Here is a 26,130-nt window from a genome sequence, read left to right as displayed (position 1 = left end):
TTTTAAAATAGTTGTGTAGAAATGACTGAGATAAATGTTGCTAGTTCGTGGGATAACAGAAGTGGGGAAATTAGGAATCAAGTCAAGGTATATATTAAACTGACAAATTATCTTAACTCACACATCCATTTTTATTACTGAAGCATTGGTATCAGAAGGGCAGAACAAAAGTAACTGCTTAACCAAGCCGCGTCTTACATTTGTCCTCTCCATGCCCTTGTGTAACACTGATGTATCTGAAGGTAAGTTCTACTCCTCTGATAGGATGCATTGTGTAATTTACTAGTTGTTTGTGCTTTAACGATAGCAACTTGCTCTCCATAGATGAAAAAAAGTTAAAGCCACTTAATGCATAGGCGTAAAATGCTTTATGATCTTTAGGCAGCACACAGCATTGTAAATGATTTAGCCTGGAACAGTGGCTCAAATCATCTGCTGGTGTAATTGCATAAATTTCAGTGTAGCTGCACTAGCAGAGAAATTGGCTGACTATTTTAAACAAACAAGATGCAATTTTTAATGACTGCATCTACTACCACCTCTTTTTTTATCTGTGCCTTAAATTTTGCTTTCCTCTTGAATTATAATTATGAGCAAAAAAAATTCATTTCAGTCAGCTCTTTCACATGGTTTCATTCTCAAAAATTATACAGGTCTCTCGCAAATTACACGCATTTAACATGTGCGATTTCAGCTTTACGCTGAAAGACCTGGAGTCCAGGAGGGGGCGTGGCCTCAAGTAGAAGAGGCATGGCCTCAAGATTTAAAGGTCCTGGGGCACCAGCTGTGGCTGGGAGTCCCAGGGCCTTTAAATCACTGAGGGGGCTCCCAGCTGCAGAGGTGGCTGGTAGCCCCTGGGGCGAACTAAAAGGCCGAGGCTCCAGCCACCGTGGAGCTTCGGGCCCTTTAAATGCCAGCCCCAGCCCGGCTCCCAAAGCTGCGGGTGAGATTTAAAGGGCTCCTCCGGGCTCCCCACTACGGCAGGAAGCCTAGCGGAGTCCTTTAAATCCCGCCTGCAGCTTTGGCAGCCGGGCCGGGGCAGCATTTAAAGGGTTCCACTGGGCTCCCTGCTGCAGCGGGAAGCCCTACGGAGCCCTTTAAATCCTGCCCACAGATCCGGAGGCCGGGCGGAGGGGATCCCTTTAAATCCCGCCCACAGCTCCGGCAGCGGGACTGGGAGGTATTTAAAGGGCTCCACCGGGCTCCCCACCGTGGCGGGAAGCCTGGCAGAGCCCTTTAAATCCTGCCCGCAGCTCCGGCGGCCGGGCGGGGGCGGGGAGCCCTTTAAATCCCGCTTGCGGCTCCGGCGGCGGGACCGGGGGAGGGCATCTGAAGGGGTCCACCAGCCGTTTAAATGCCCTCCCTCCCGGCCCCGCCACCGGAGCTGCGGGTGGGATTTAAAGGGCTTGGTGCTTTGACTATATGCGGTTTTCGCTTTACGGGATAACCATGGAACGGAACCCCCACCTAAGATGCAACAGCCCTGTACATAGGTTTTGTTTACAGATATTTTATTGGATTTAAAGACATTTCTTAGTTATTATTAGATATGCAAAATGTAGCACAGCTTTAAGAAAAAATTAAAGTAACATATCTATTTTAAAATAAAAATCTGAGTGAAGCATCACTATATATATATTTGATGAAATAGAGATATAAATAATGGCAAGAGTTTTACCATGGGTTATGATTCCATCAGGTGCCCAAAGCAAAACAGGATTAGGCCTAAACAGTGCTTGGATAGAAGACCTCAAAGGAAAGTCAGATTGCTATAACAAACACTATTTGTGATTCAATTGGTGTCATTCTTTCCCCTGACTCAATGCTGACTGTAGCCCAACAAGTTGCTAGTGATGGTGATAGTTAAAAATACTATGGGCCTGATTCTCTATTTCCTTGAACCTGTCCTTTACACCTTAATAAACTGCACATCCAACATGTCATAGCATTTTCAATTTTACTCACTTTACATGGGTGTAAACTACTACACAAGGACAAAGCAGTGGAGAATGAGATCCTGTATTTTTGATGAGAAGTGACAATTAAGTTGTAAAAACTCATGGTTAGTAAGACTCCACCCTAGATTTTGCAAGAATAGTAGTGTTAGCTTCAGTGTCCCCATCAAATCTGAAACTGGGTCATTATACGATATACTTACATTTTTTTCTTGTGGTTTCATTTTGATACTTTTCACTTTTCCAGAATTGTTCTGAACATTTGCTTTCCATTAAGAACAAACAGTTGTGTTCTAACCCAAGTGACAGTTGCTTTCGGTGGGAGGATTGTGAACTACATCATATTTAAGCATAGTCTGTGAATAATTTGGGGAAGAAGTAGTATAAAAGTAGATGTTACCTTCTTAACACTAAAATCTCTTGATACCAATAGCAAACTGTTTACTATTTTTTGTTAACAGAATTTGACCTAAATCTTATTACAAACTACAGATTTATTTGAAGAACAGGCTCTTTAAATTTACAAAATTTCATTTATGTTCTTATGAAAGTCATCTTGGTAAATGTTGGCTAACTTCATATGGCTGCCTGATACCAAATTACTAAACCAGTGCTATTTTTGTTTTTGTCTTTATTTCCTTGTAATAGAGCAGGTAACATCTGAGAATATCTGGCACTGACTGGTGCAATCTTGATCTAAGACTGATACGTTAGGTTAAAAGTGGCCATTATGGCCTGCACATACCGGAGATGTCAATTGCAACTAGACTCATGGGGATCTGGAAAGTTTAACCATTCTATAGTCACATGGCCTGTGTCTCACTAAAATCACAGGAATCCAACTGAAAAATTAAAATCTTATTTCTGCCATCTCAAATATTAGAGAAAGACAGTGTATATTAGGCAGTTCTGGAAAACACTTTCACTAGAATGTGTGCATGAAAGCATAAGATTCTGCTTTTGCCCTGCTCTTTTTTACAGTTAACACTGCACTAAAAATATTAATATAGTTCTACGACCTGCCTGTGTTAACTCCCAATCCTATAAGGCTCAGGTAGGCAGACCTATTCACCAGCACAGAGCCCCACTGATTTCAATGGTGTGTCTGCACAGCCAATTGCAGGATTGGGGCCTTATACAGTATAGTGTTTGAAACAGAAATATTAGCCGCAAATAATAGCCACAAAGAGAGAATCAATTCCAGACAATACTGACTTGACTTTTCCAAAATGCCAGCCCAATGCACATGTGGTATTTTCTAAAATTATCCAGATAGTCTCAACTATCAGAAAAGATTTCTATAGCTTTTCCTTCTGGAATTTTAATTTTACATTGCTTAAACAGGGTACATGCTATAGCCAAATGCTTAATATAATTCTGTCTAGCATAGCATGAGTTTACTGTTTCTAATATATTGTCACTATAGTATACATTATTCATTAGAGCAAATTCAGACCCCATTGCTCGGCCCAAGTAGCTGGGCCGAGTACTGGGAAGAAAAGGAATCTTTCCCACCCATGTTGTGGAAAATTACAGAACCCTTCTGTGAAGGCTACTTGCAGGCCAGTACCCCTCCACAGGACAGATGTCTGTCTCCCTTCCTTATTTCCAATCTTCCCATGCTTGTCTCTGTGCGTGGAACCTAGCAACCGTAATTAGCACCTCTTCCTCTGTGAAAGATCCACTTTGGAGGTGGGGGGCTAAATTTGCCCCAGGAACCATATGTAGATTAATAGTAATACTAAAAATCCATTGCAAGTTTAACATTCTTATTATAATAGGTTACTATGTTAAAAATCCAAGCAATATACTTAGTCTAGTGGTTACCATATAGTATTTCTACACGTAAGGTGGATTGTGAGGTACAAAGTGAAAGTACATATCTTGAAGTGTCTTTTAGTTCAGTTAAAACATGGACTATTTACAATTCTTTTTAAAAAAATTATTACTTGACTTTAGAAATACTTGTCCACTTTGATTTTAAAAGTGTGGGGTTTTGGGTATTTTTCAGTACTGTATTTGGTATTTTATATACATTGAAACACATACACTTCCAATTTAGTTAATTGAAGCAATAATATCTAGAATTTGTGATACAAAGTACTGCAGAGGCTAGCCCAGTGACTTAGGGCTGGTCTACACTAATGCTGTAAGTCAATCTAAGTTATGTTACTTCAGTTTAGTAAATTACGTAACTGAAGTCAACGTAACTTAGGTCGATTTACAGCAGTGTTTACACCGTGCTATTGTTGATGGGAGATGCTTTCCCGTTGACATAGCTTCCACCTTTCAGGGAGATGGAGTACAGACGTCAATGAGAGAGCAATCTCCCATGGACTTAGCGTATCTTCACCAGGCTCACTAAATCAATACACTGCTTCCATCACAGCAATGCTGATTTAGCCAGTAGTATACACATGGCTGTAGTATGTAGCACTAATAGATTTGACAGATGGAAATCCTAGGTCTGAGAGCAACCTCAAGAATCTTGCTCTTTTGGCCTAGTTGTGTTTGGCAACACTACCAAGATGACCATCTGCAAAGGTGCAGGAGGTTGCTGTGTGAATCCCACACCATACAGCAATTGCTTACAAAATGGTGTCAATCTCAGAGATTGTCTGACAACAGCTTTAGGATGAAGAAAGCAAGTACACGAGTAGGGAAAACAGGCCACAATGAAATAAAACTGTAAAAATCATTATTCCCTTCACACTAAATATCCAGAGTCAATGCCTTGTGAATGTGAAGGCCTTTTTGGCATTTGCTCTTGCTGTTGTCAGTGTAGCAAGGGTAAACTGACACATGATGTTTACAGCTCCTCTGCTAGGATTAAACAAAAAATTCAGCATATTTCTACTCCATTAGTTATGAAGGAAAAAGATCAACACAATTTTCTTGCTCAGTGATCTGTCCACTGGGGCATTCATGAAGATACAAGTAACAGTGCATAGATATTACAAAATTAAACCCCTATTACTGTACTTCTTGAAAAGCGATGTTGCTCTGCAAATTATTCAAATGACAGCTGAAAAGAAGTTACATATAACCTCTATGGAAAAGTTGATATACATGATTATCATAAAAACAAACAATTCTATACATAAGTTATCAATAGAACATGTTTATAATATAATATAATCGTTTTGCAAAAAACTATAGCAATAGCTAAAAATAATATGTTTTAAATACTTGTGCATTTAAGTAGACTGTTATAACTTACGATGTTTCAAAATGCTCCAGAGCACACTGCCTTACAGATGACCATGGGTCTCTGTATTTATTAAACTGAATCATCTGACAATGAAACTCAGTTAAGGCTCTTGGCATTGGTGTGACTTCTTCCCACTCAGACCTGTTGCTATGGTAGACTTGTACTTCATCTGTAATTTCATCTGGAGCATAGTCACCACCTAGTATGTAAATTTTATCTTCTATTCCAACTGCTCCTGCATTAAAGCCAGCACATTCAAAAGATCCTTCCCCTTTCCAAACACAAGTTTCTGGACAAAAGCTATAAACCTTGTAGGTGGAAAGGTCACATATATACAATGTGCAGTTCACTGCAACAGCTTTGATTAAAGTTGCATGAAAAAACTGCCCAAACTCTGCTACAAGCTCAGACCACTGATCAGTCATAGCATTGTACTTAAAGAAACAATCCAGAGATGGATTAAAGGCATCTGTAATCTCTACTTCAGCACCAAGGACATAAATTATATTTTGACATGCACTTGCTTCTGGATAGTATATGCCTCTTGGTAACGGGCTTACAGATTTCCATTCTTTGGAGAGAGGATTGTAAGATTCCACATCCAAAAGACTTCTGATGTCCTGAGTTCCTTTAGTCTTTCCACCTATTATAAATAACTGATTTAGAGTCATGACAGATGTGTGCATAGTCCTTGTTTTTTTCATAGTGGACACTATGGAGAAATCATTGCTGACTGGACAGTAGCACCAAGTCTGATCAGTGGCATCATGAAAGCGTTCAGCAATATGAAGTCTAACAGTCCTACAGCAGTTCCCTTTGCACCCACCAGTTATAAATATTTTTTCTCCATAACTAGATAAACTTGACCCTGGCAGATCAATGATGTGTGTGTGGGGCAGTTCTTTCCATTTATCAGTTTTGACATTATAGCAAAATGTGTGTCTGTTTTCCCCATTTTCTTCAGTCTTGTGAACAAATATATATTTTTCTGTTGTTGAAGGACGAGCATCTGGAAATAGTCCACTGGAGTTTTGTACACTTTTAACTGCATCATTGATTATTCCTAAGCAGTCAGTGCTCTGAAGCAAATATTCTTCAGAATGCAACAAGTCCTTCAGTGTCTTTTCAGGTAACTGATGTAATCTCACCTTTTTAATCAAGTGATGGAGATGCTTCTGTCTTGTTTCTAAATTATGTTTGGTCCACTGTAGGACAGCTTTCAACACAGATTCTTCCTCAGGGACATATAGCTCATCTGCTTCAATACATTTTTGCAATATCTCAAAATTCATCTCCAAGAAATCACTAGATTTGAGTAGCAAGGAAAAGCAGTGCTGTACAAACTCTAGTGCATGATCAAACAAATGAACAGAACCATAACTTTCTGATATAGACAACAACTGTAAACAGTTCCCAAGATCAACACTTTCTATTAGAAATTCACTGCAAGCTTTGGAGAGGTGTGAAACTTGAAGAAATGATGACAACTGGAAGAACATTTCCACATTATCATTTGTTATCTCAGTTTTTCCTGTATAGGCGTAATCGAGAAAAGCCTTCACCGCTTTGGGTGATAAATTACTAATAGTAACATTCCCATCATCTCTTTCTTTCATGTTAACCTCAAACATGGCTCTGCAAGTAAAATACAGGAGACATATACACAAATTAAATAACATTACAGATCTAGCAAACAGAAGACAAGAAAACACTATATTGAGAAGGAGAAAAAAATTCTAGATCAGTGGTTCTCAACACATACCCCTGGGAGCATGCAGAGGTCTTCCAGGGGGTACTTCAACTCATCTAGGTATTTGCCTGGTTTTACAACAGGCCACACAGAAAAGCACTAGTGAAGTCAGTACAAACTAAAGTTTCATACAATTACATGTTTATATCCCTCTATATACTAGACACTGAAATGTAAGTACAATGTTTATATTCCAATTGATTTATTTTACAATTATATAGTAAAAATGAGAAAGAAGCAATTTCAGTAATAGTGTGGCTGTGACACTTTTATATTTTTGTCTGATTAAGTAAGCAAGTAGTTTTTAAGTCAGGTGAAATTTGGGGGTTCACAAGACAAATCAGATTCCTGAAAGGGATACAGTAGTTTGGAAAGGCTGAGAACCACTGATCTAGATGGTGCAATAAAATAATACAGCAGATAAGCTGACTGGGGCTAAAATATGAAGGGCCTCAAAGGTCAAGACAAGAAGCATATGTTAGATACGGTGGAAAAGGAGGAGCCAATGGAGGAACAGAGAAGGGTGACCTGATCAAAGGAATTGCCCAGGAAAATGATCTTGGAAGCAGTATTTTTAATAGATTTATGGCGGGGGAGGGAAAAGACTGCAGCTCTCAAGGCCACAGAGGAGGAGCCAAGACATGAGATGGTAAGAGCCAAAATAAGTTTTGACAGTGTGGACAGAGAGGAAAGGATCAATAGTTTAAATATTACGTTGGATGAAGCAGGATTCAGGCAAAGCCTTGATGGTGGGTTGAAAGAGAGGGCTAATATCCAGGTTACAGGCCTGAGCAACTGGGCAGATAGTGGTATTCTCCACAGTTATAACAAGGGGTTGGGGATGGTGGAAAAAATCAGGAGCTTAGCTGTGGCCTTGTGGAATTTAAGTTGACATCCACAAAGAGATGCCAGAAAACGAAGCTGAGATACAGGATTGGGTGGAGGGAATTAAACCTGCTAGCAGAAAGGTACATCTTGAGTCAGTAAAGATGGTAGTTAAAGCCATGAGCAGATATCACCAATCAATAGGGTATAGGAGAGAAAAAATGAAGGGACCAAGAGCAGAGCCTTGTGGAACTCCTCCTCTCATATCATCCCATGGTACATTATCCTAAAAGATTTAAACATAAAATGTCACTGCAACAGGTGGGGCTATTCCAGAACTCACACACTGATATACCCAAGAGCAAATACAATCCCAAAATAAAGCCCTTATCTTCTGGGATACAAGTACACTCCCATGGTAAATGTTCTTATGCTGAGTTTCTGATCGGCAGTCTCCTTCTGTAATAAGAACACCCTTTCCCCCTTCTGGTCCCTGACTTCTTTGTGACTGGTTCATAAACCAACTGTGTCTGGTTGTCTGACAGTCCCAGAATCTAAGCAACTTCCTGCCTAGCCCCTGTATTCTGCCAAACAATGGAGAGGGAGAGATTTTTTGAATATGATTCTTGTGTGGTGCCAGGGTCCTGTGTCCCCTAGAGAGGGAAGTTAGTATGCACCCAGTCACATTTATTATCATAATAAGATCACAGCTCCTGTACTGAACCTTCCATACATGCACACTTATTGTCATCAAGAGCATGTTTACACAGTAAGCCTCCCAGCCTGGGTCAACAGACTTGGACTCATGGGGCTTGTGCTACCATGGTCAAAATATCTGTGTAGACAGTGCTTCAAAGTCACATCTGGAGCTCAGAAGCCTACACCCTTCCCTAGGCTTCAGAGCCCAAGCCACAACATTTATGCAGCTATTTTTAGTGAAGTAGCATGAGCCCGAGTCTGCTGACACGAGCTAGGAGGCTCGCTGCTGTGGGCTGTGGACATACCCCAAGAGGTTAAGTTCCAAGAGAAAGCAAGTAAGGGTTGAAGCACTCTGTGACACATCACTGAAGTGAAGACAGTATGCAACTAGTAATTACATCTCCTTTAGACTTTTTATAAACCATTTCCATTCCATCATGCTATGTTCTTTCATACTTTGGATCAAATTCAGCTCTGGTATGAAACTGTGCAACTCCATATATTTCAATTACTCCTATTTATGTCAAAGCTGAATTTGGCTCACGGTATTCTACAATATTTAAAAATGACATTCTGCAAATTGTACTGTAACTTGTTTTGATTATATTTGGATTACTCAGTATATACTAACTAGCATGGATTAGTGAGATGCTAAGGTGGGGAGCCTAGGAGCAGTGAAGTTTGCATACTAATAACTACTGGTGAAAAGACAATGCTGGTGACATCACATTTCCTGTAGACCAACAAAGAACCATAGAAATGTAGAGCAGGAACGTGTAGAGCAGAAATGTATCTCAAGAGTCATCTAGTTCAGAGATTCTCAAACTGGAGGGCAGGCCCCTCTGGTGGGGAGGCGTGAGAAGCTTTGGGGGAAAAAGCTTACTGAGCATATTTTACCCACAGCAATGAATAACTAGCAGAGCTGATTGCTCCAGACATATCAAGCCCTCAGATGGCGCTGTGCATTTGACTCTAGATGATGCTGTGCATTTTGATGGATATCTTTTAAGCTTGGATAGCATTATACAAAGTCATTGCCATCTGTATGTTAATCCATTTGCAATGCATGGTGTGCACATTTCATTGTAAGCAGCGACTATAGTTGCAGTTTTGCTCTTTTTACAATGGATCGTTGGCTCTGTATGAATCAATGCCTTACTGTTTTTAATATCTAAAGAGAGTTGCATGTTGATTTTTTTGTATTGGTATATGTACTTGTGTGGTGGGAGGGTGTGTGTGTAAACTACTACAGACACAAAGAAGGGAGCTGTGATCAAATAAGCATCAGAACCACTGATCTAGTCTATTCCTCTTTGCTGAGGCAGGACCAAGTATACCTAGACACGTTTGTCTAGCATGTTCTTAAAAATTTCCAGTGAGGGGGATTTCACAACCTCCCATGACAACCTGTTCCAGTGCTTAATTATCCTTATAATCAGAAAGATTTTCCTAATATCTAACCCTAATCTCCGTTGCTGCAGATTAAACTGATAACATTGTCCTACCTTTAATGGATATGGAGAACAGTATAAAGAAGTCATTGTCTATACGAAATTTTAGTTTATATTGACTTCACTAGTGCTTTTTTATGTAGCCTATTGTAAAACTAGGCAAATATCTAGATTAGTTGATGTACTCCCTGGAAGACCTCCGCATACCCAGCATGCAGAGCTGCCTGGTTATGCCTCCACCTAGCAGCTGAGCAAGGGGATGTTGCCGCTTCTGGGAGCCAACCAGGTAAGCACCACCCAGAGCCTGCCTCACCCTGTCCCATGCCTCAACTTCCTGTCCCCTCCAAAACTCTGCTGCTGGGCAGGGGGGGTTGCGTGTGGGGACCCGAGACTGCCCCAGCAATGGCCAGAGCGACTGCCGCAGGGGCTGCCTGACCTGCCCCTGAGCCAGGTGCACCAGCCGCTGCAGAAGTAACAGAAGTCATGGAAAGTCATGGAATCTGGGACTTTTGTGACCTCTATGACAAACTCACAGCCTTTCTTATCATCCTATTATATTCTCGGTGCTTACAAACGGCTTAATAATTTGTTCTAGTATCTTTCCAGCAACTGAAGTTAGTCTGACTGGTATGCAATTCCCCAGGTGTTCTTTGTTCCCCTTTTTAAAGATAGGTACTATGTTTGCCCTGCTGCAGTCTTCTGGGACTCACCCATCCTTGAAGAAAATCACTAATGGTCCTGAGATTGCTTCAGCTAGTTCCTTAAATACCCCAGGTGAATGTCATCAGGCCCAGCCAAGTTGAATACATATAGCTTATCTAAATATTTTTTAACTTATTCTTTCCCTATTCTGGCTTGTGTTCTTTCTCCCTTGTTAATATTAATTGTGTTAAGCATTTGGTCAAAATTAACCTTTTTAGTGATGACTGAAGCAAAAGAGCATTAAACACCTCAGTTTGTGCTGTCCATTATTAGCTCTCCTTCCCCACTAAGTAGTGGACCTACACTTTGCCATGTCAACTGCCTGCCCCACCTAGGTTCTAAATGAGACCATGAAAAACAAAGATATTTAGTGTTGCTCCTTTCTATCCAGGTCTACAATACAAACTCACATGGGTATAACAATGTTGCTCAGAGATGTGAAAAATCCACACCCCTAAGCAACACGGTTAAACCAACCTAATCCCTGATCAAGTATCAGAGGGGTAGACGTGTTAGTCTGGATCTGTAAAAGCAGCAAAGAGTCCTGTGGCACCTTATAGACTAACAGACGTATTGGAGCATGAGTTTTCGTGGGTGAATACTCACTTTGTCGGATGCAAGGTGAATACCCACTTCATCAGATGCAGCTGACGAAGTGGGTATTCACCCACGAAAGCTCATGCTTCAATATGTCTATTAGTCTATAAGGTGCCACAGGACTCTTTGCTGCTAACCCCTGATGTAGACAGCGCTCTATAGATGGGAGAGTTTCTCTTGTCCCCATAGCTACTGCCTCTCGTGACATGGATTAACTACACTGATGAGAGAAACTTTCCCATCGGCACAGTAGCATCTTCACTGAAGTGCTGCAGCATTTTAAGTGTAAAACTGCCCAAAGGTTTCTACTGCTGAGAGGAGGTAGGATAGTTTCAGTCAGTCACTGCTCCTGTAAGCAACTCTGCTGTAGGAGTGAAGAGGATCCAACTAGTAGAGAGAATAGAAAGAAACATCCTCTCTCTTATCACTCCTCCCTTCTTCAAAAGTACTTCTTGAGAAACATTACTTCCTTTGTGCAGAATTCAGTATAGCTGAGGGAAAGAAACATATCTTGAACATCAGCCTTATTTTTGCTGAAGGGGAAGAATGACCCATAGCTCCTTCAATTCTCATTCTCTTCCCATCTTTACTTATTCCCATCACTAGCTTGAATTTAGAGCAGTGCAGGGGTAGCTATCTTACGAACTGCTGCAGAAAGAGGCAGGAAGTAGGGTTATGGAGGCAGCCTTTCTAAAGGTCTCCTGCTACACTTAGTGTGACCAGCCAGTTCCTCTTCAATCCTGTAGGAGCTGGAATGAGAATTTGTTTTCAGTTAAAGGAGCAAGTGGAGAAACTGGCAGGAGAGGCAATCAGCAGTAAGTATCCCAGAGCTTGAGTTTATGCCATGGTAAAACTGGGCAGCAATGTTACTCCTCTTTTGATCTCTGGGAAACGTAATCTCACTTGTACTAGTTTTGCTTTTCATAACAACAGAAATACTGAAATTTTCTGCCTCACTGAACAGTAAACCTAGAAATCTTTCAGTGTAGATTTGCAGGTTTGTGCCTTACTGAAACACAGGTTAGCCAGGGTCTTTTGGCAATGAAGATCATTCATATTATAATGGAAAGGACTACATCCTGTACATAGATAAGTGTTAGTTATTCATTAATTAATTTATGGTTACAATTACCACAGGGAAAGCCACAAATTTGAGGCTGGATTTTGCATTTAGTTGAAGTTTTTGAAAAATTGCTGGGATTTTTGTTTTTTCAGTCATTTTCTTACAGCATTTATAGATTCATTCATGGATCAAAAGGCCAGAAGGGACCACTGTGATCATCTCATATGATCCCCTGCATGACACGGGCCACAGGACCTTCCTGAATAAATTCCTATTTGAGCTAGTGCATATCTTTAAGTAAAACATCCAATTGTGATTTTAAAATTTGCCAGCAACACAAAATTCAACACAACCCTTGGTAAGTTGTTCCAATGGCAAATACCCTAATAGTTAAAAAAATTGAACCTTATTTCCAGTCCGAAAGTGTCTACTTTCAACTTCCAGCCATTGGATTTTGTTATAGTTTTTTCTGCCAGATTGATGAGCCGATTATAAAAATTATGTTCCCCCCATGTACATACATCACGTCACTCCTTAATCATCAGTCTACTGTCTACTTATCAGAGAAAGCCCTTGTGAAGTTTATTCCATAATGTTATGGAAAAACATATAATAATAAATATATTCATGATCTACTTGTGGGCATTCTACAATAAGAATGTATGAGGTATAGGGTTTGGCCCTCCCCACATTAAGTCAAACCATATTTTGAGTTGTGGACATTCAAATACAGATACAGAAGACATGCACAGTCTTCCCAGTGCACAATATTTAATTAGGATTCTATAGTTACATTTTAGAATGCAGACTACCGTATGCACCTCAGACAAAGGGTCACTCCATTTTTTGGTAATATGCATGACTGGATCTGAGTTTAATATGAATGATTACTCTGCTCAAAGTGCTGGGGATAGATATGTCACTTTGATTTATCTTAATTTCTATGGTTACATTTTCCCACCAAGAATTTAAAAATATCAACTCTCTTCAAAATTACATTAGAAGTAGGCTTACCTGAAAAAGTCACTGCATGCTGCTAGTACACAACGATGACAGGGGATTATTTCATCTTTCACAAGTATTTTAAAGTCAAAAAAGATATTATTTTCTCTGAAACTTTGCAGTACATTTAGAATTTGCTGAGCATGATCTTCAGCTACTAAGGAGTTGATTTTCTTTTCAGGAACAGAAGTTTCACTGTTGATTGTCCATGGTTGATTGTCCATCCTGTTGATGTCCATGGTTTCTTCAATATATTCCTAAAACTGAAATGGAAAAATAAGTCACTGATTTTATGATGTTATTTCAGAAACAACTTAATGCCACAAAAAAATTCTGAAAGATTTAGTACGTAAATAATGTGCATCACTGCTAAGATTTGTCCATTAATGAACTTTTCACTGGGTTTAGATTGAATCTAATAATTTTACTCCACATAGTTGATATATATTTCATTAAATGAATCAGGCAATATTTCCTACATGATTTTCCTCTGTATTAGTTTATAAAGTTGGAATTTTCTTATTTCTATGGCAAATGAAAATGACACCATATAATCCAGAAGTTTAGAAGTGGTGTGCTGAGTCTTCATTTATTCACTCTAATTTAAGGTTTTGTGTGCCAGTAACACATTTTAACGTTTTTAGAAGGTCTCTTTCTAGAAGTCTATAATATATAACTAAACTATTGTTGTATGTAAAGTAGATAATGTTTTTAAAATGCTTGAGAAGCTTCCATTTAAAATTAAATTAAAATGCAGAGCTCCCCCAGACCAGTGGCCAGGACCCGGGCAGTGTGAGTGCCACTGAAAATCAGCTCGCATGCCGCCTTCGGCACACATGCCATAGGTTGCCTAAACTAGTAAGGTCGGGGGCTACACTGGAAGCTTACATCAGCATGGCTATGTCTCTCAGGGGTGTGAAAATGTTTCAGTTTGGTAAAGACTCTGGATGACACCAATAGGCTAATTCATAAAATTAATGTCTTTTCTACACTGCTGTGCTGACCTAACCCCCCGGTGTAAGCGTTAGGTTGGCAGAAGAATTCCTCCTTTCAGAGAGGTGGTTTAACTACAGCAATGCTTCCTGTCACCGTAGTGAGTGTCTAAACTGATGCTCTACGACAGCGCAGATGCAGCGATGCCACTGTAGCATTTTAGGTGTAGACATAGCCTAAAAGATGAAGGAATACAGATACAGAACTAATTGAATGACTAAGGCCTGATCTACATACCAAGTTGCACTGGTTTAATCACAGACATGTTTTTAAACCAATGTAGTTAAACTGATGAAACTTTGGCCTAGTCTACACTGGGGGTGGAGGGGGTGGAGTTGGGGGATCGATCTAAGTTACGTGAATAACGTGGCTGAAGTCAATGTACTTAGATCTACTTACCGCAGTGTCTGCACTATGGTGAGTCGACTGCTGCTGCTCCCCTGTCAAATCTGCCTGCGCCTCTTGCCAAGCTGGAGTACAGGAGTCAACGGGAGAGTGCTCGGGGAATCGATTTATCACGTCAAGACTAGACGCGATAAATCCTGATCCCCGCTGGATCGATTGCTGCCCGCTGATCCGGCCGGAAGTGAAGACATATGCTTTGTGTGTGGACCTGCTTAGTCTATTTAAATTGGGTTCCTATTGGTTTAGCCTGCACCTGTAAAATTCAGAGTTGCAAGCTAAACAGCTATCAGCAGTTTTAAATTAATTTAACTTAAATCAGTGCAACCTCTGTGTAGACAAGTTCTTACTGGTGAAAGCCCTAACATTCAAGCACAGTGCCCTTAACACACCCTGGTCTTGATTCTCATCGCAATAAGACCATTTTACCCCAGCAGTGTAAATGGTTAAATTATATTTATACCTACTTTAAGGCCTCTTTATGCTGCCAGAGAAGTGCAAGGTGACCTTAGTGTAAGGGTATGTCTACACTACAGTGGCACAACAGCTGTGCTGCTATAGTATAGATGCTTCCTACATCAACGGAAAGGCTTTTTTCCCTGGATGTAGGTAATCCATCTTTCCAAGAGGCAGAAGAATTTTTTCATCAATCTAGCTGCATCTACAGTGGGGGTTAGGTGTTTCCCCCAGGCCTAAATAAGAATCAGACCTCCTGCTTAATGCTTAATGCTATAGATTTTTTCCTTCAAGATTCTGCAGGAGACCTCCACAACGTTGACTGAAAATGACAACAGATAATAGCCCACCTGAATTGCCACAATGGAATAAAATATTCCAGACTAAACCCGGAACCCACAACAAATCTGAATATTTTGGGTGTAAGCGCTTATCCATCAAGGTCATATATCCAAGCTAAGCCACGCAGTAGTCTTCTCAACAGAAGATATCTGCCACAGAAGAGGAGGAGTTGGACCAATCTATATTTTTATCTACAGTCAGTCAGGTGGCTCCTGGAACAGCAGAGATCCACTGATCTTGCTCCCAGCATTGTCACCCTTGCACTTGGAAGAAGGTATCTTCTCCTTTCCTTGGTCAGACAACCTCATATATGCACTCCTTTTCATTCTAGGCCTGGGTTACTACGAAAATATAGAAGAACAAGATTACTATTGTGGTAAACGTCTGTCCCAAATCTGGACTTTAGCGTACAAAATCTGGGTGCTTACTGTGAACCTTCCCAAGCTTATACCCAGCTTGGATCTTATTTCGCTGCCACCAGCCGAAGTTTTCCAGGGTTTCGGCCCCCTCGGGTTCCCCAAACCTTTCCTTGGGGGACCCCTCCAAGACCCAGAGCCCCTGGGTCTCCTCTATCTCATCCCCCAGCTTCCCCCCCTTTCCTGGGTTAGCCGGTGCGATGCTGTCCTATTCCCTTTGAATACAACCAGAGAGGCAATCTAGCTTCCCCGAGGCTATGCATTCAAACCTAGTCAGCTCACACAAGAGATTCACCCCTCCCTTTGTCCCGTAGCCTTTTCCCGCCCTGGGACAATAGGAAAGTAAGACACAGAGCTTGGGCTTTTCCCTCCCCCCCTAGCCTGTCACAGATGTAACAGAGCTCCGGGCACAGAAATTCCTCTCCCCTCTGCCTCACTAGGAAAAGAAACTCCCACAAGTTTTAAAAAGAAACTTTATATAAAAAGAAAGAAAATACAGAACAATAATACTGCATTAAGAAACTCAATACAGGAATATGGCTTATAAGAAAATAGGAATAAACAGTCTGATTTAAAAGATAGCCCAATTAAACCAGTCCAGCAAATCAACACCCATGTAAATACAAATCAAAGCACATCACAGCCGATTACTTTGGTTCCTTTGTACTCACACTTGATAGTAGAATATTTGAAAGAAGATGGAGTTAGAAGAAAAGCTTGTTTACTCACAGCCGAGGAAAACAAAAAGACCCCGAGTTTCCAGTTCCCTCCCAGACTCTTAAAAAAAATCCAGGTCTCTGATTGGTCCTCTGGTCAGGTGTTTGGTTCCCCCTTTGTTCACCCTTTACAGGTAAAATAAAATTAACTCTTACCTATCTACTTATGACAACTATTTATTCTGATAACTCAGAGACCCCAATGTCCACAAGTCATAGAGGCACAGATTGTTAGAGGCTGACTGACAGCCTGCCATCTGAAAGACTAAATCTTCAGGAATGCAGGTATTCCAGTGAAATGATAGACTTCGCACTCAAATATAGAAAACCATGCAAGCAAATTTGGACTTGTTTAGCCTGGTATAAAATACATCTCTGAGGTTGCCTGGTTATGTTCCTTAAAAGCAAGTGTAGCATTCCTTTTGATAAAGAACTGTTACAAAGTTCTTTTAGAGTTCAGGCGTTCACATTAGGATCCTTTCTCCATCTGCATAAAGGAAATAGCCTCCTATTACACCCACACATACTTTAAGGCAGACTCTCAGCTACTGTTTTCTTTCACCAATAGGTAAAATATAATGGAGAATACCACTGTAACCAGCAGCAAGGAAAGGGAATATCCACTCAAACTAGTAGTATCTTTTCTACTAACAAAAGGTAAAAGAAAATGTTTAACTGCACCCAAACTGTGTCCACTGATCAAAGATCAGAGGAAAAAATGGAATTCAAATACAGTTTTACAAGCAATGATTAAGCCACCATTTCAGCTCTTATAACAGCAGTGGGCAACCTGAGGCCCATCAGAGAATCTGATTGCAGGCCATGAGACATTTTGCTGACTTTAACCATCACAGGCACGGTCCCCCTCAGCTCCCAGTGACCGCGGTTCACTGTTCCTGGCCAAAGGGAGCTGCAGAAAACAGTGGGCCACAGGTTGCCCACCACTGCCTTAGAAGTACCCTTTTTTTTGCTGACACTCAAGTGCTCTTTTCTAAGCGGAATCACAACAGCTACAAGAGTCAGTGGTTTGGGAGATCTTTGTGAAAAAAACTTTATTTTCTATATTTCATTACATCACTTTGCAGACAATCACTCAGATGTTCTTCTGATTTTATAAATACGAGGAACACAATTCTACTTAAATCAGTTTATTTTCTTATGCTTTGTGCAAGCCAAAATACTCATTTGAATATCAACTTCATATCCTGGATAGGGACAGGCTTTTAGATTTTAATTAACAAAACTTGAATATGATGAAAGACAGACACTCAGACTTATACAGGAGTCAGAAAAAGGTTGAAAGACATAAGACAACCATCTCCAGATAGATCACAATGGAAATACATCAAAGTTACAATTCCTCAATCAAGTCTCCTGCTAAGAGCAATGTGATCCATTCCACAAGGTCTACTACAACAATGGAAATAAACAGAACTTTAGAATGAATTTTTTGGGGGAAGAAAATGTTTCTTATTCTGTTTGTACAGTGCCTAGTACAATGGGGCCTTAATCTTAGTTGAGCCATCCAAGGCACTTCCATAATACAAACAAACAATCTGTAACTCACTGTTGTCTTTCAAAATACAGCTTTCAAAGGCTGGGCTCTTTAGGGTAGGTCTACGTTACTATTAGACACCTGCAGCTTTTCCATGCCAGCTGACTCAGGTTCATGGGACTCAGGCTAAGGGGTTGTTTAACTGTGGGGTAGAGTAGACATTTCAGGCTCAGGCTGCAGTCTGAGCTCTGGGAGCCTCTCATCTCACAGGGTCCTAGAGCCTAGGCTCTAGTTTAAGCCCAAACGTCTACACCACAATTAAACAGCTCCTTAGCCCCAGCTCTGTGAGCCTGAGTCAGGTGGCATGGGATAGCCATGGGTATCTAATTGTAGTGTAGACATACCCTTAGACTGCCTTTACCCTATAATATACTACAAACAAACAACCCCAAAGGAACCATCTTTTCCTTTACCCCAGAGACTATTCTCTCTTTCCTGGCTGGTGAAAAAAAAAAATCACTTTAGCTGCTGGGAACTCTCAAGCAGTGTCTGCTCCACACAGGTGGATATTTTCACTAAGAGAAACAACATTTATTCGCAAAAAACACTTCCTCTGTCACTGAGCCTTCCACCAATCTGGGGGACCCTTCCTACCAGATATTAGTTTAATAAAAAAATATTCTTAAATGCTGATTGTGGCACTCTTTACCCCATATTCATCATAGCGATACGATTATAATGTAATTATAACATAATTATGATGCACCTTCTACATAATGTGTCATGTTAGGTGACATTGGAAAAGTTATGATTTGCTGACTACGATTATCCTATTTGTATGAGTGGATCATTTTCATATCAGGAATTATGAATATTGGTGATGTATCTGTATTTCAAATGCGGTTACACCTGGGTGACACGCACTAGGCAAGATGCTTTCAGTCTAGACAGCTGATTGTGAAGGATCTATTCAAGGTAATGGGCCATTACGGGAAACAATAGGCCATAGAGGAAGCTTATCCCCCACCTGGTGATCCTTCCTGGGAACACTTCAGAGTCTATAGATAACAGCTGCTATGACTCAGCAAAGCATGTGACCAGATCACATGACACTGAATTCTATTTTCATACTTGTATTTTTCTACAAACTGGGCTGGGAACTTAGCGTGGCGGTAAGGGTTCCCACCATATGGAAAGACTATAAAAGATAGAGCGTGACATCATCTCTTGACCCCATTTGCCATGCAAGAGAACACTGGAAACACCTGAGGAACAATAACTGAACTGGGGGGAGTGCTGGTCCCAGGCTAAAGGCATTTCTAGCCTCTGAATGGGAACTTAGCAGACTGCTTGTATCATCAGTCAGGGTGTTATTGCTAATTCAAATCCTATCTGTCTAGTATATTAGGCTTTGTTTGCATTTTTCTTTAATTTCCTAGGCTTTGATCTGTTTGTTATAACTTGATGATTACCTGTTCTGTTCATTCCCTCTAGGGCACCTGGCATTGGCTATTGTCGGAAGACAGGATACTGGGCTAGATGGACCTTTGGTCCGACTCAGTATGGCCATTCTTATGTTATCTCCATCTCCTATAATCACTTAAAATCTATCTTTCTGTAGTTAATAAACTTGTTTTATATTAACCAGTGTGTTTTAAGTGACGTGGTTGGGAAAATCTCAACTTGGTAAACAAAGGCTGTTGCACATCTTTCCCACATGGGGGGGGGAATGAATTACTAAGCTTGCAGCATACAGATCTCTGTGCAGTGCAAGTTGGTATAATTCTGAGTTTATACTCCAGTAAGGATTCAAAGCTGGGGAGCTGGGAAGTTGGGTAGTGGCCTCCAGTTTGTCCATGAGTGGCTTAGGTATAGTACTCAGATAACTCAGTTGGATATGTGGCACCACCTACTGTAGTGTTGGGTGATAACAAGGACTAGAGAGGCTGGCTGGGTCACCAGCAGAGAGCAGTGTGAGAAAGGCCAACCCAATTGAATAGTTAGGGGGCACAGCAGTCCCAACAGCTCCCAAACTTCACCATCTTACAGTTTTCTATACCTTAGGGGAAAAGAGATGCCACCAAAGAAACCAGAAATCTGCTGGGAATTTAGAGAAATATCTACACTTCATGTAGAATGGGGAGAATTTTAATTTTCTCCTCTTCTTGGTCCTCCTATTTTAATACCAAATATCATTGCAAAGTACAACGAAGGTTATTTAAACATATTTATTATCTTATTAATGCATAACTGCCTTTGCTGCTGCTAGAGGTAGTTTTATAGAAACCCGTAAGTCGCTCTATGGGACTGCAAAACTTTAAAATCTGATACTAAAAACAGACTGTTATTACAATTTTACAGGATATTTCGCTAAACTAAAAATATTAAGTCATTTTTTCAAAACGTAAGTTTTTTAGAAGACTGATTTCCTTGTTTTGTGCCAAATATTAAAAATTGCTTTACCTTGGTGTGAGCTCAGTTATTTATATGTAAAAAACAGCAAACGTCCCCATCATCTCTTCATAAATAATTGAACTTTACAGGCAATTAATATTCTGTCAATCATTTTTTTTCAGATAACAAAACATATATTGGTGACATTCTGAGATATTTGAATTCACAAAATGGCATTTATCAATATTACATGTTAGATTTGGTATTAGACAGAAGGGAAACTGACACGCTTTAAAGCTTTTAGATATTTAGAACTGCATGAAGAAAACAGCATGGTACCAGTATGAAGCACTGAAATCGCATTGATTCCTGGTGATGTTGCAGAGATGGAAGATTTCCTCCCTGCAAGTAATGATCTTTAATTGCATATCCTAACTGATTATATTAATCCAATGAGACCAACCTCGCTCCCTGCCCCCCAAGTTAGATGTGTTTGGAGAGGGATTAGATTTGCTTGTACAGCTAAACTTTCTCAAGTTTAGATGTTTTAGGGTTCCAGGGGGAGGAGCTATGCAGCAAGTCCAAAACCTAGGAATTAAGAGTATAAATATAATTTCACACGGAAGTTCCTTTGTGGAATTACACCGTTTTGGACTCCTGCTCTGGGGGGGGGAAAAAATAAAAAATCTCCTCAAGGAGGGAAACTTACTGTTTTTAATGTGTTTTGTAGTCTTGCCCGACTTCATTTGATTTAAGTATAGAAATATATTAAAAGATGTATATAAATTCTTTTTATAGTATTTTGTGCTCATTTTATGTGCAAAATGCAATTTACATAAAGTGTAAGTTTCCCAATGGATTTTCTTTAGCAAAAAAGTAAGTCCATAATTAGAGAGACAAGGTAGGTGAGATAGTATCTTTTATTGAACCAATTTCTGTTGGTGAGACTGACAAGCTGTCAAGCTACACAGAGGTCTTCTTCAGGTCTGTGAAAGGTACTGAGGCCTTGTCTACATTACAGTTTTGTCAACAAAAGTTATGCCAATGATCAAGAAGTGCTAAAATTACATCACTTGTGCATGTTCACATTACGCTCCTTCTGTCAGCGAAACACGTCCACGCTTGGTGCTCTAGCATCGACAGTGAGGGCAGTGCACTATGGATAGCTATCCCACTGTGCTACTTGCCACCTTCTGCAGCTAGGAGTTGTGGAAAAGCGTCCCATGGATCACATTCCATGATGCAGTTCTTTCAATTCCAGCATTCCATGAGATTCTGACTGCTTTTTGTGACATTTTTCAATGCCCCCATTTACTGTTCACCTGCCACCACTGTATGAAAGGATGGATCCCACACTACTCTCTACTGTTGTAGTCATTGTGTATAATTGCATTGCAGGTGGCCATGCGGTATATCATGAGCTCCCAATCCGAACAGGAATCAGAGCTGCCTAACATGCTATGTGCCATGGAAAGAAACACCAGATTACTTCTGGCATTCATGGAGCAGCTGAACACAGTGGACTGTCACTTTTGGGCTTAGGAAACAAGCACTGACTGCTGAGATCGCATTGTTATGCAGGTCTGGGATGATGAGCAGTAACTGCAGAACTTTTGGATGTGGACAGACACCTTCCTGGAACTGTGTTCGGAGCTCGCCCCAGCACTTTGGCATAAGGACACCAAAATGAGAGCTGCCCTCTCAGTGGAGAAGTGCATGGTGATCAAGGCGTGGAAGCTGGCAACCGTGGACTGCTATTGGTTGGTCAATTTGGAGTCGGTAAGTCCACTGTTGGGACAGTATTAACGCAAGTGTGCAGGGGCATTAATTGCATCCTGCTACGAAGGACTGTGACTCTTGGCAATGTGCATGAAATAGTGGATGGCTTTGCTGTAATGGGATTCCCTAAATGCGGAGGGGTGATACACGGCATGCATATTACAATTTTGGGCCTGGACCATCTTGTGGTAGAGTAGATCAATAGAAAGGGGTACTTCTTTATAGTATTGCAGGTGCTTGTGGATCACCGTGGGCATTTCACTGACATTAAAGCAGGGTGGTCCGGGAAGATGCATGATGCACACATTTTCAGAAACACTGACCTGTACAGAAAGCGGCAAGCAGGAACTTTCTTTCCAAACCAGAAGATTCCAGTGGGGGATGTTGAAATTCCCATAGTGCTCCTGAGAGACCCAGCATACCTCTTACTCTCATGGCATGGGAAACCTTGACAGCAGCTAGAAGTGCTTCAACAATGGGTTGAGCAGATGCAGAATGTGTCTTTGGCCGATCAAAAGTGTGCTGGCACTGCCTTTATGGCAAGTTAGACCTAAAAGAGGAAAACATTCTCATGGTCATATCTGTCTGTTCAAATTCAGAAGCCAAGTGATCTGCCTCCATTCTTCATCCCGGGAGAAATTTTTCACCCTTAGTCTCACAAATATTATGGAGCATGCAGCAGACTGCTACCAGGGCTATGAACGGTATAACGGGGAGGCAATTCAAATTAGGAGGGCTCTGAGGCAACATTCTGACAATGAGCATCAGTAAAGTGCCTTTCTACAGCACTCTGCCATGCTTTGTTAACTTGCCACCTTGCATGAAAATTTTGATGATTCCTAACCATGATCTGTAGTCAGCAAATGATCAAATTGCCAATCTACTCCATACGGCTAAACGCAGTGCCTTGCATAGTGTCAAGTATCAGAGGCGTAGCTGTGTTAGTCTGGATCCGTAAAAGCAGCAAAGAATCCTGTGGCACCTTATAGACTAACAGACATTTAGAAGCATGAGCTTTCGTGGGTGAATACCCACTTCATGCATCCGACGAAGTGGGTATTCACCCACGAAAGCTCATGCTCCTAACGTCTGTTAGTCTATAAGGTGCCACAGGATTCTTTGCTGCTTTTACAGACGCAGATTAACATGGCTACCCCTCTGATATCTGACAAATTGCCACTGTGTATTAATTCCAGCCACAATCCACTGTGTGAGGGAGACAAAGACTGGCTATCTTTCAGAAAAGGGAGATAATCGTAAAGGGCAGTGTAGCCAGCTACCATTTTGGAAGCTGTCGAAAAGGTGGATTGAAAGGGGTACCGAGAAGGGCGGGGTGATTGCAAGGAATGTGTAGGAGTAGTTTGGGGAGGGCATGGAAAGAAGTTCTATATCAGCTGCAGGAAGGACACGCACGCACCTCTTCAGCCTAGAGAGTGATTAGGGACTTCAACATCTCTGTTTGCGCCTCCATTACTTTTATCACCTGCTCCTGGCTCTTTAGAATGTGTTCCTCACTCTCCTTTCTCTCCTGCCTTTTTATTTTAAATTTCTCCTTGAGGGTCTCTCTCCATTCCCTGCATTCTCTTTTTTTGCTCTCTAAGAATTGGCGTGCCTCTTGGAACATGTCCTCTTTGCTTTGCCTTGGTCACTTTTTTATCTGGCAGAGGTGCTCCACTGGTGTGTAAGGGGTTCCCTTGAAGACCACATCTGCAGAAGCACAAGAAACAATACACAGAAGCCTGATTGTTGGTTCATGAAGGGCATTGAATCATTATAGTAAAATACACTTCCTGTAACATATCAATCACTTTCTCACTGTCCCTTGGTAAGCACACATCTCAGCAAACACCCAAAACAGCAAGTTCAGCCTGGGTGGGGGTTGGGGATTCAAAATAGGGCAAATGGTCTAGGTGTTTTTTAAGTGGACCAGTGCAGGCAATTAGGGACAATATTGTAAACTCTACCACCATTTTCCACAGGCGGGGAGTCACTGAAGCCAGTATCTCACTCCTGAGGGTGAGCAAGGATGCACCTACTATATGCATGTGGCTTCAGACACGGTGCCCTAAACTGCTGCTTTGGTCTGTGTAAAGTGGTGGGGGAAAATTCCCTGCTCTGCCAAGGAACCTTTGGAAGAAGACTGGCGAGTACCATCAGGAAATTTTCCTAGAGATCTCTCTGGAGAATTCCAGTGAAATCTTGGTTTTAACAATGCATTAATACACTGTTCCACTACACTTCTTATCTGCAGAAGAGAATGTGGAGCACACTCAAACACAACCAGTTATCCACATTTGTATTCCTTCACCCACTTCTACAACATACAGAGCAAAGTACGGCTCCACCTCACATAACCGAGCAGCATCAACTCAAAAAGATCACTTACCAGGACTCTTCTCTTCTGCATCATGTGCGTCAGAGATGGACTGTTGAGGCTGGCTAGGCCCCTCCGGAGTGGAAAAGAGGTCCTGACTCACCGTGCCACCGGACGACCCTGCTGTGTGCTCTACATTGTCCTCCAACTTGACCTCCTCCAACTCGACTTTGTCCTTGGGGTTAGGTCCAGTATCCACGGGGCTCTTGGCAGTGAAAGTGGGGGTCGCCAACAAGGATGGCGTCCAGCTCCTTATATTAAAGGTAGGTCTTTAGCACAGCATCAGAATGATGATTTGCCACCCTTGCCGTCTGGTATGCCTACCTCAGCTCCTTTATCTTCGCATGACACTGCAACACATCCTGTTCGTAGTCCTTATCCAACAAATCACAAAAAATCTGTCTGTAGGTATCTAAGTTCCTATGGCTGGTGTGGAGCTAGGGGTGCACAGCCCCCTCCCCCCACAGTGTCAGCAGATCACACAACTCAGCTGTGCTCCAAGACGGAGAGTGTTTGCTGCGTTGAGAGACCATGGTCAAGATGCAACATGAGCTCTCCACACAAAGCAAACAGGAAGTGGAATTTCAAAAATTCCCAGGCCTTTAAAGGGGAGAGGGCGGATGCCTGTATATCTGGATGCACAGCAGCAGATTTCAAACTACTGTCCAGAGCAGTTAGGATGGGCATTGTGGGACACCTCTTGGAAGCTATTAAGAGCAACAAAACCAAGCACAGCAACTATACTGACACTTTGTCAATCTAATTTTGCTGCAAAATGCTCTATGCCTCTCAGGTGGTTTTATTTTGTCAGCAAAGCATGAGAGTTTTGCTGGTGGGAGGAGCATTGTAGTGTGTACACCTCCAAAGTTTTGTCAACAAAAGTTGCCTTTTGCTGACAAAACGGTGTAGTATAGCCAAGGCCTTACAACACCTGTGCACCTTACAACAGCATGGATGTACTGTGACGATGCGGTTCTGGTGGGACCCAACTGAGAGTGCCAGTTCAGGACAAATCACTTAAAACAGGGCAGTTACAGCTCAAGGCTGGGGTTTTTCCACCTCTAAGGCAAACCAAACCAGCCAGACAAAGAGGACTTTGTCTCACCCCAAGCTGGCTTAAACCACAATCACACAAGCAATCCCCTTAAGACCACTAGCCAGTTTCCACAGTATGCACCAACCAGTCCAACTCAAGCTGGGGATGAATGGTATGAAAACAACACCCCCAATAAAAGAAAAAGGTTCTCTTGATTCCAAAGAATCAAGCCCCAGACCCAGGTCAATATACAAATCAGATCTTGCTCACAAATCACGCTGTTCCCAATCCTTTAGAATCTAAAATCTAAAGGTTTATTCATAAAAGGAAAAAGATAAAGATGAGAGCTAGAATTGGGTAAATGGAAACAATTACATACAGTAATGACAAAGTTCTTAGTTCAGGCTTGTAGCAGTGATGGAATAAACTGCAGGTTCAAATCCGGTCTCTGGAGTATATCCCCCGCTGGGAT

The 26,130-nt window shown here is 41.3% G+C and overlaps 1 protein-coding gene across 3 annotated transcripts in view; it reads right to left on the bottom strand.

Annotated features, from left to right (window-relative positions):
• Nucleotides 1–1,490: 1,490 nt before the first annotated feature.
• KBTBD3 (kelch repeat and BTB domain containing 3) overlaps nucleotides 1,491–26,130 on the bottom strand; it is a 28,470-nt gene continuing 3,830 nt past the window's right edge. The window contains exons 1-3 of one of the 3 annotated variants that reach the window (XR_012655050.1): nucleotides 24,635–24,868; nucleotides 23,666–23,955; nucleotides 17,713–22,798 (exon numbers count right to left, since the gene is read on the bottom strand). Coding sequence is in view for 1 of the 3 variants with exons in the window: in XM_032790008.2 (XP_032645899.1) it covers nucleotides 5,172–6,801; nucleotides 13,268–13,494 (1,857 nt within the window). In the remaining 2 variants the exon portion in view is untranslated. Of the gene's footprint in view, nucleotides 6,802–13,267; nucleotides 13,519–17,712; nucleotides 22,799–23,665; nucleotides 23,956–24,634; nucleotides 24,869–26,130 lie in introns of those variants that run through there. The other 2 variants (XM_032790008.2, XR_004375011.2) reach the window with 2 other exon arrangements.

Source organism: Chelonoidis abingdonii, chromosome 1 (genome assembly GCF_003597395.2).
Source record: "Chelonoidis abingdonii isolate Lonesome George chromosome 1, CheloAbing_2.0, whole genome shotgun sequence".
Taxonomy (NCBI): Eukaryota; Metazoa; Chordata; order Testudines; family Testudinidae; genus Chelonoidis; species Chelonoidis abingdonii.
The sequence above is the reverse complement of the archived record's forward strand: the minus strand, read 5'-3'. Positions and strand labels throughout refer to the sequence as shown.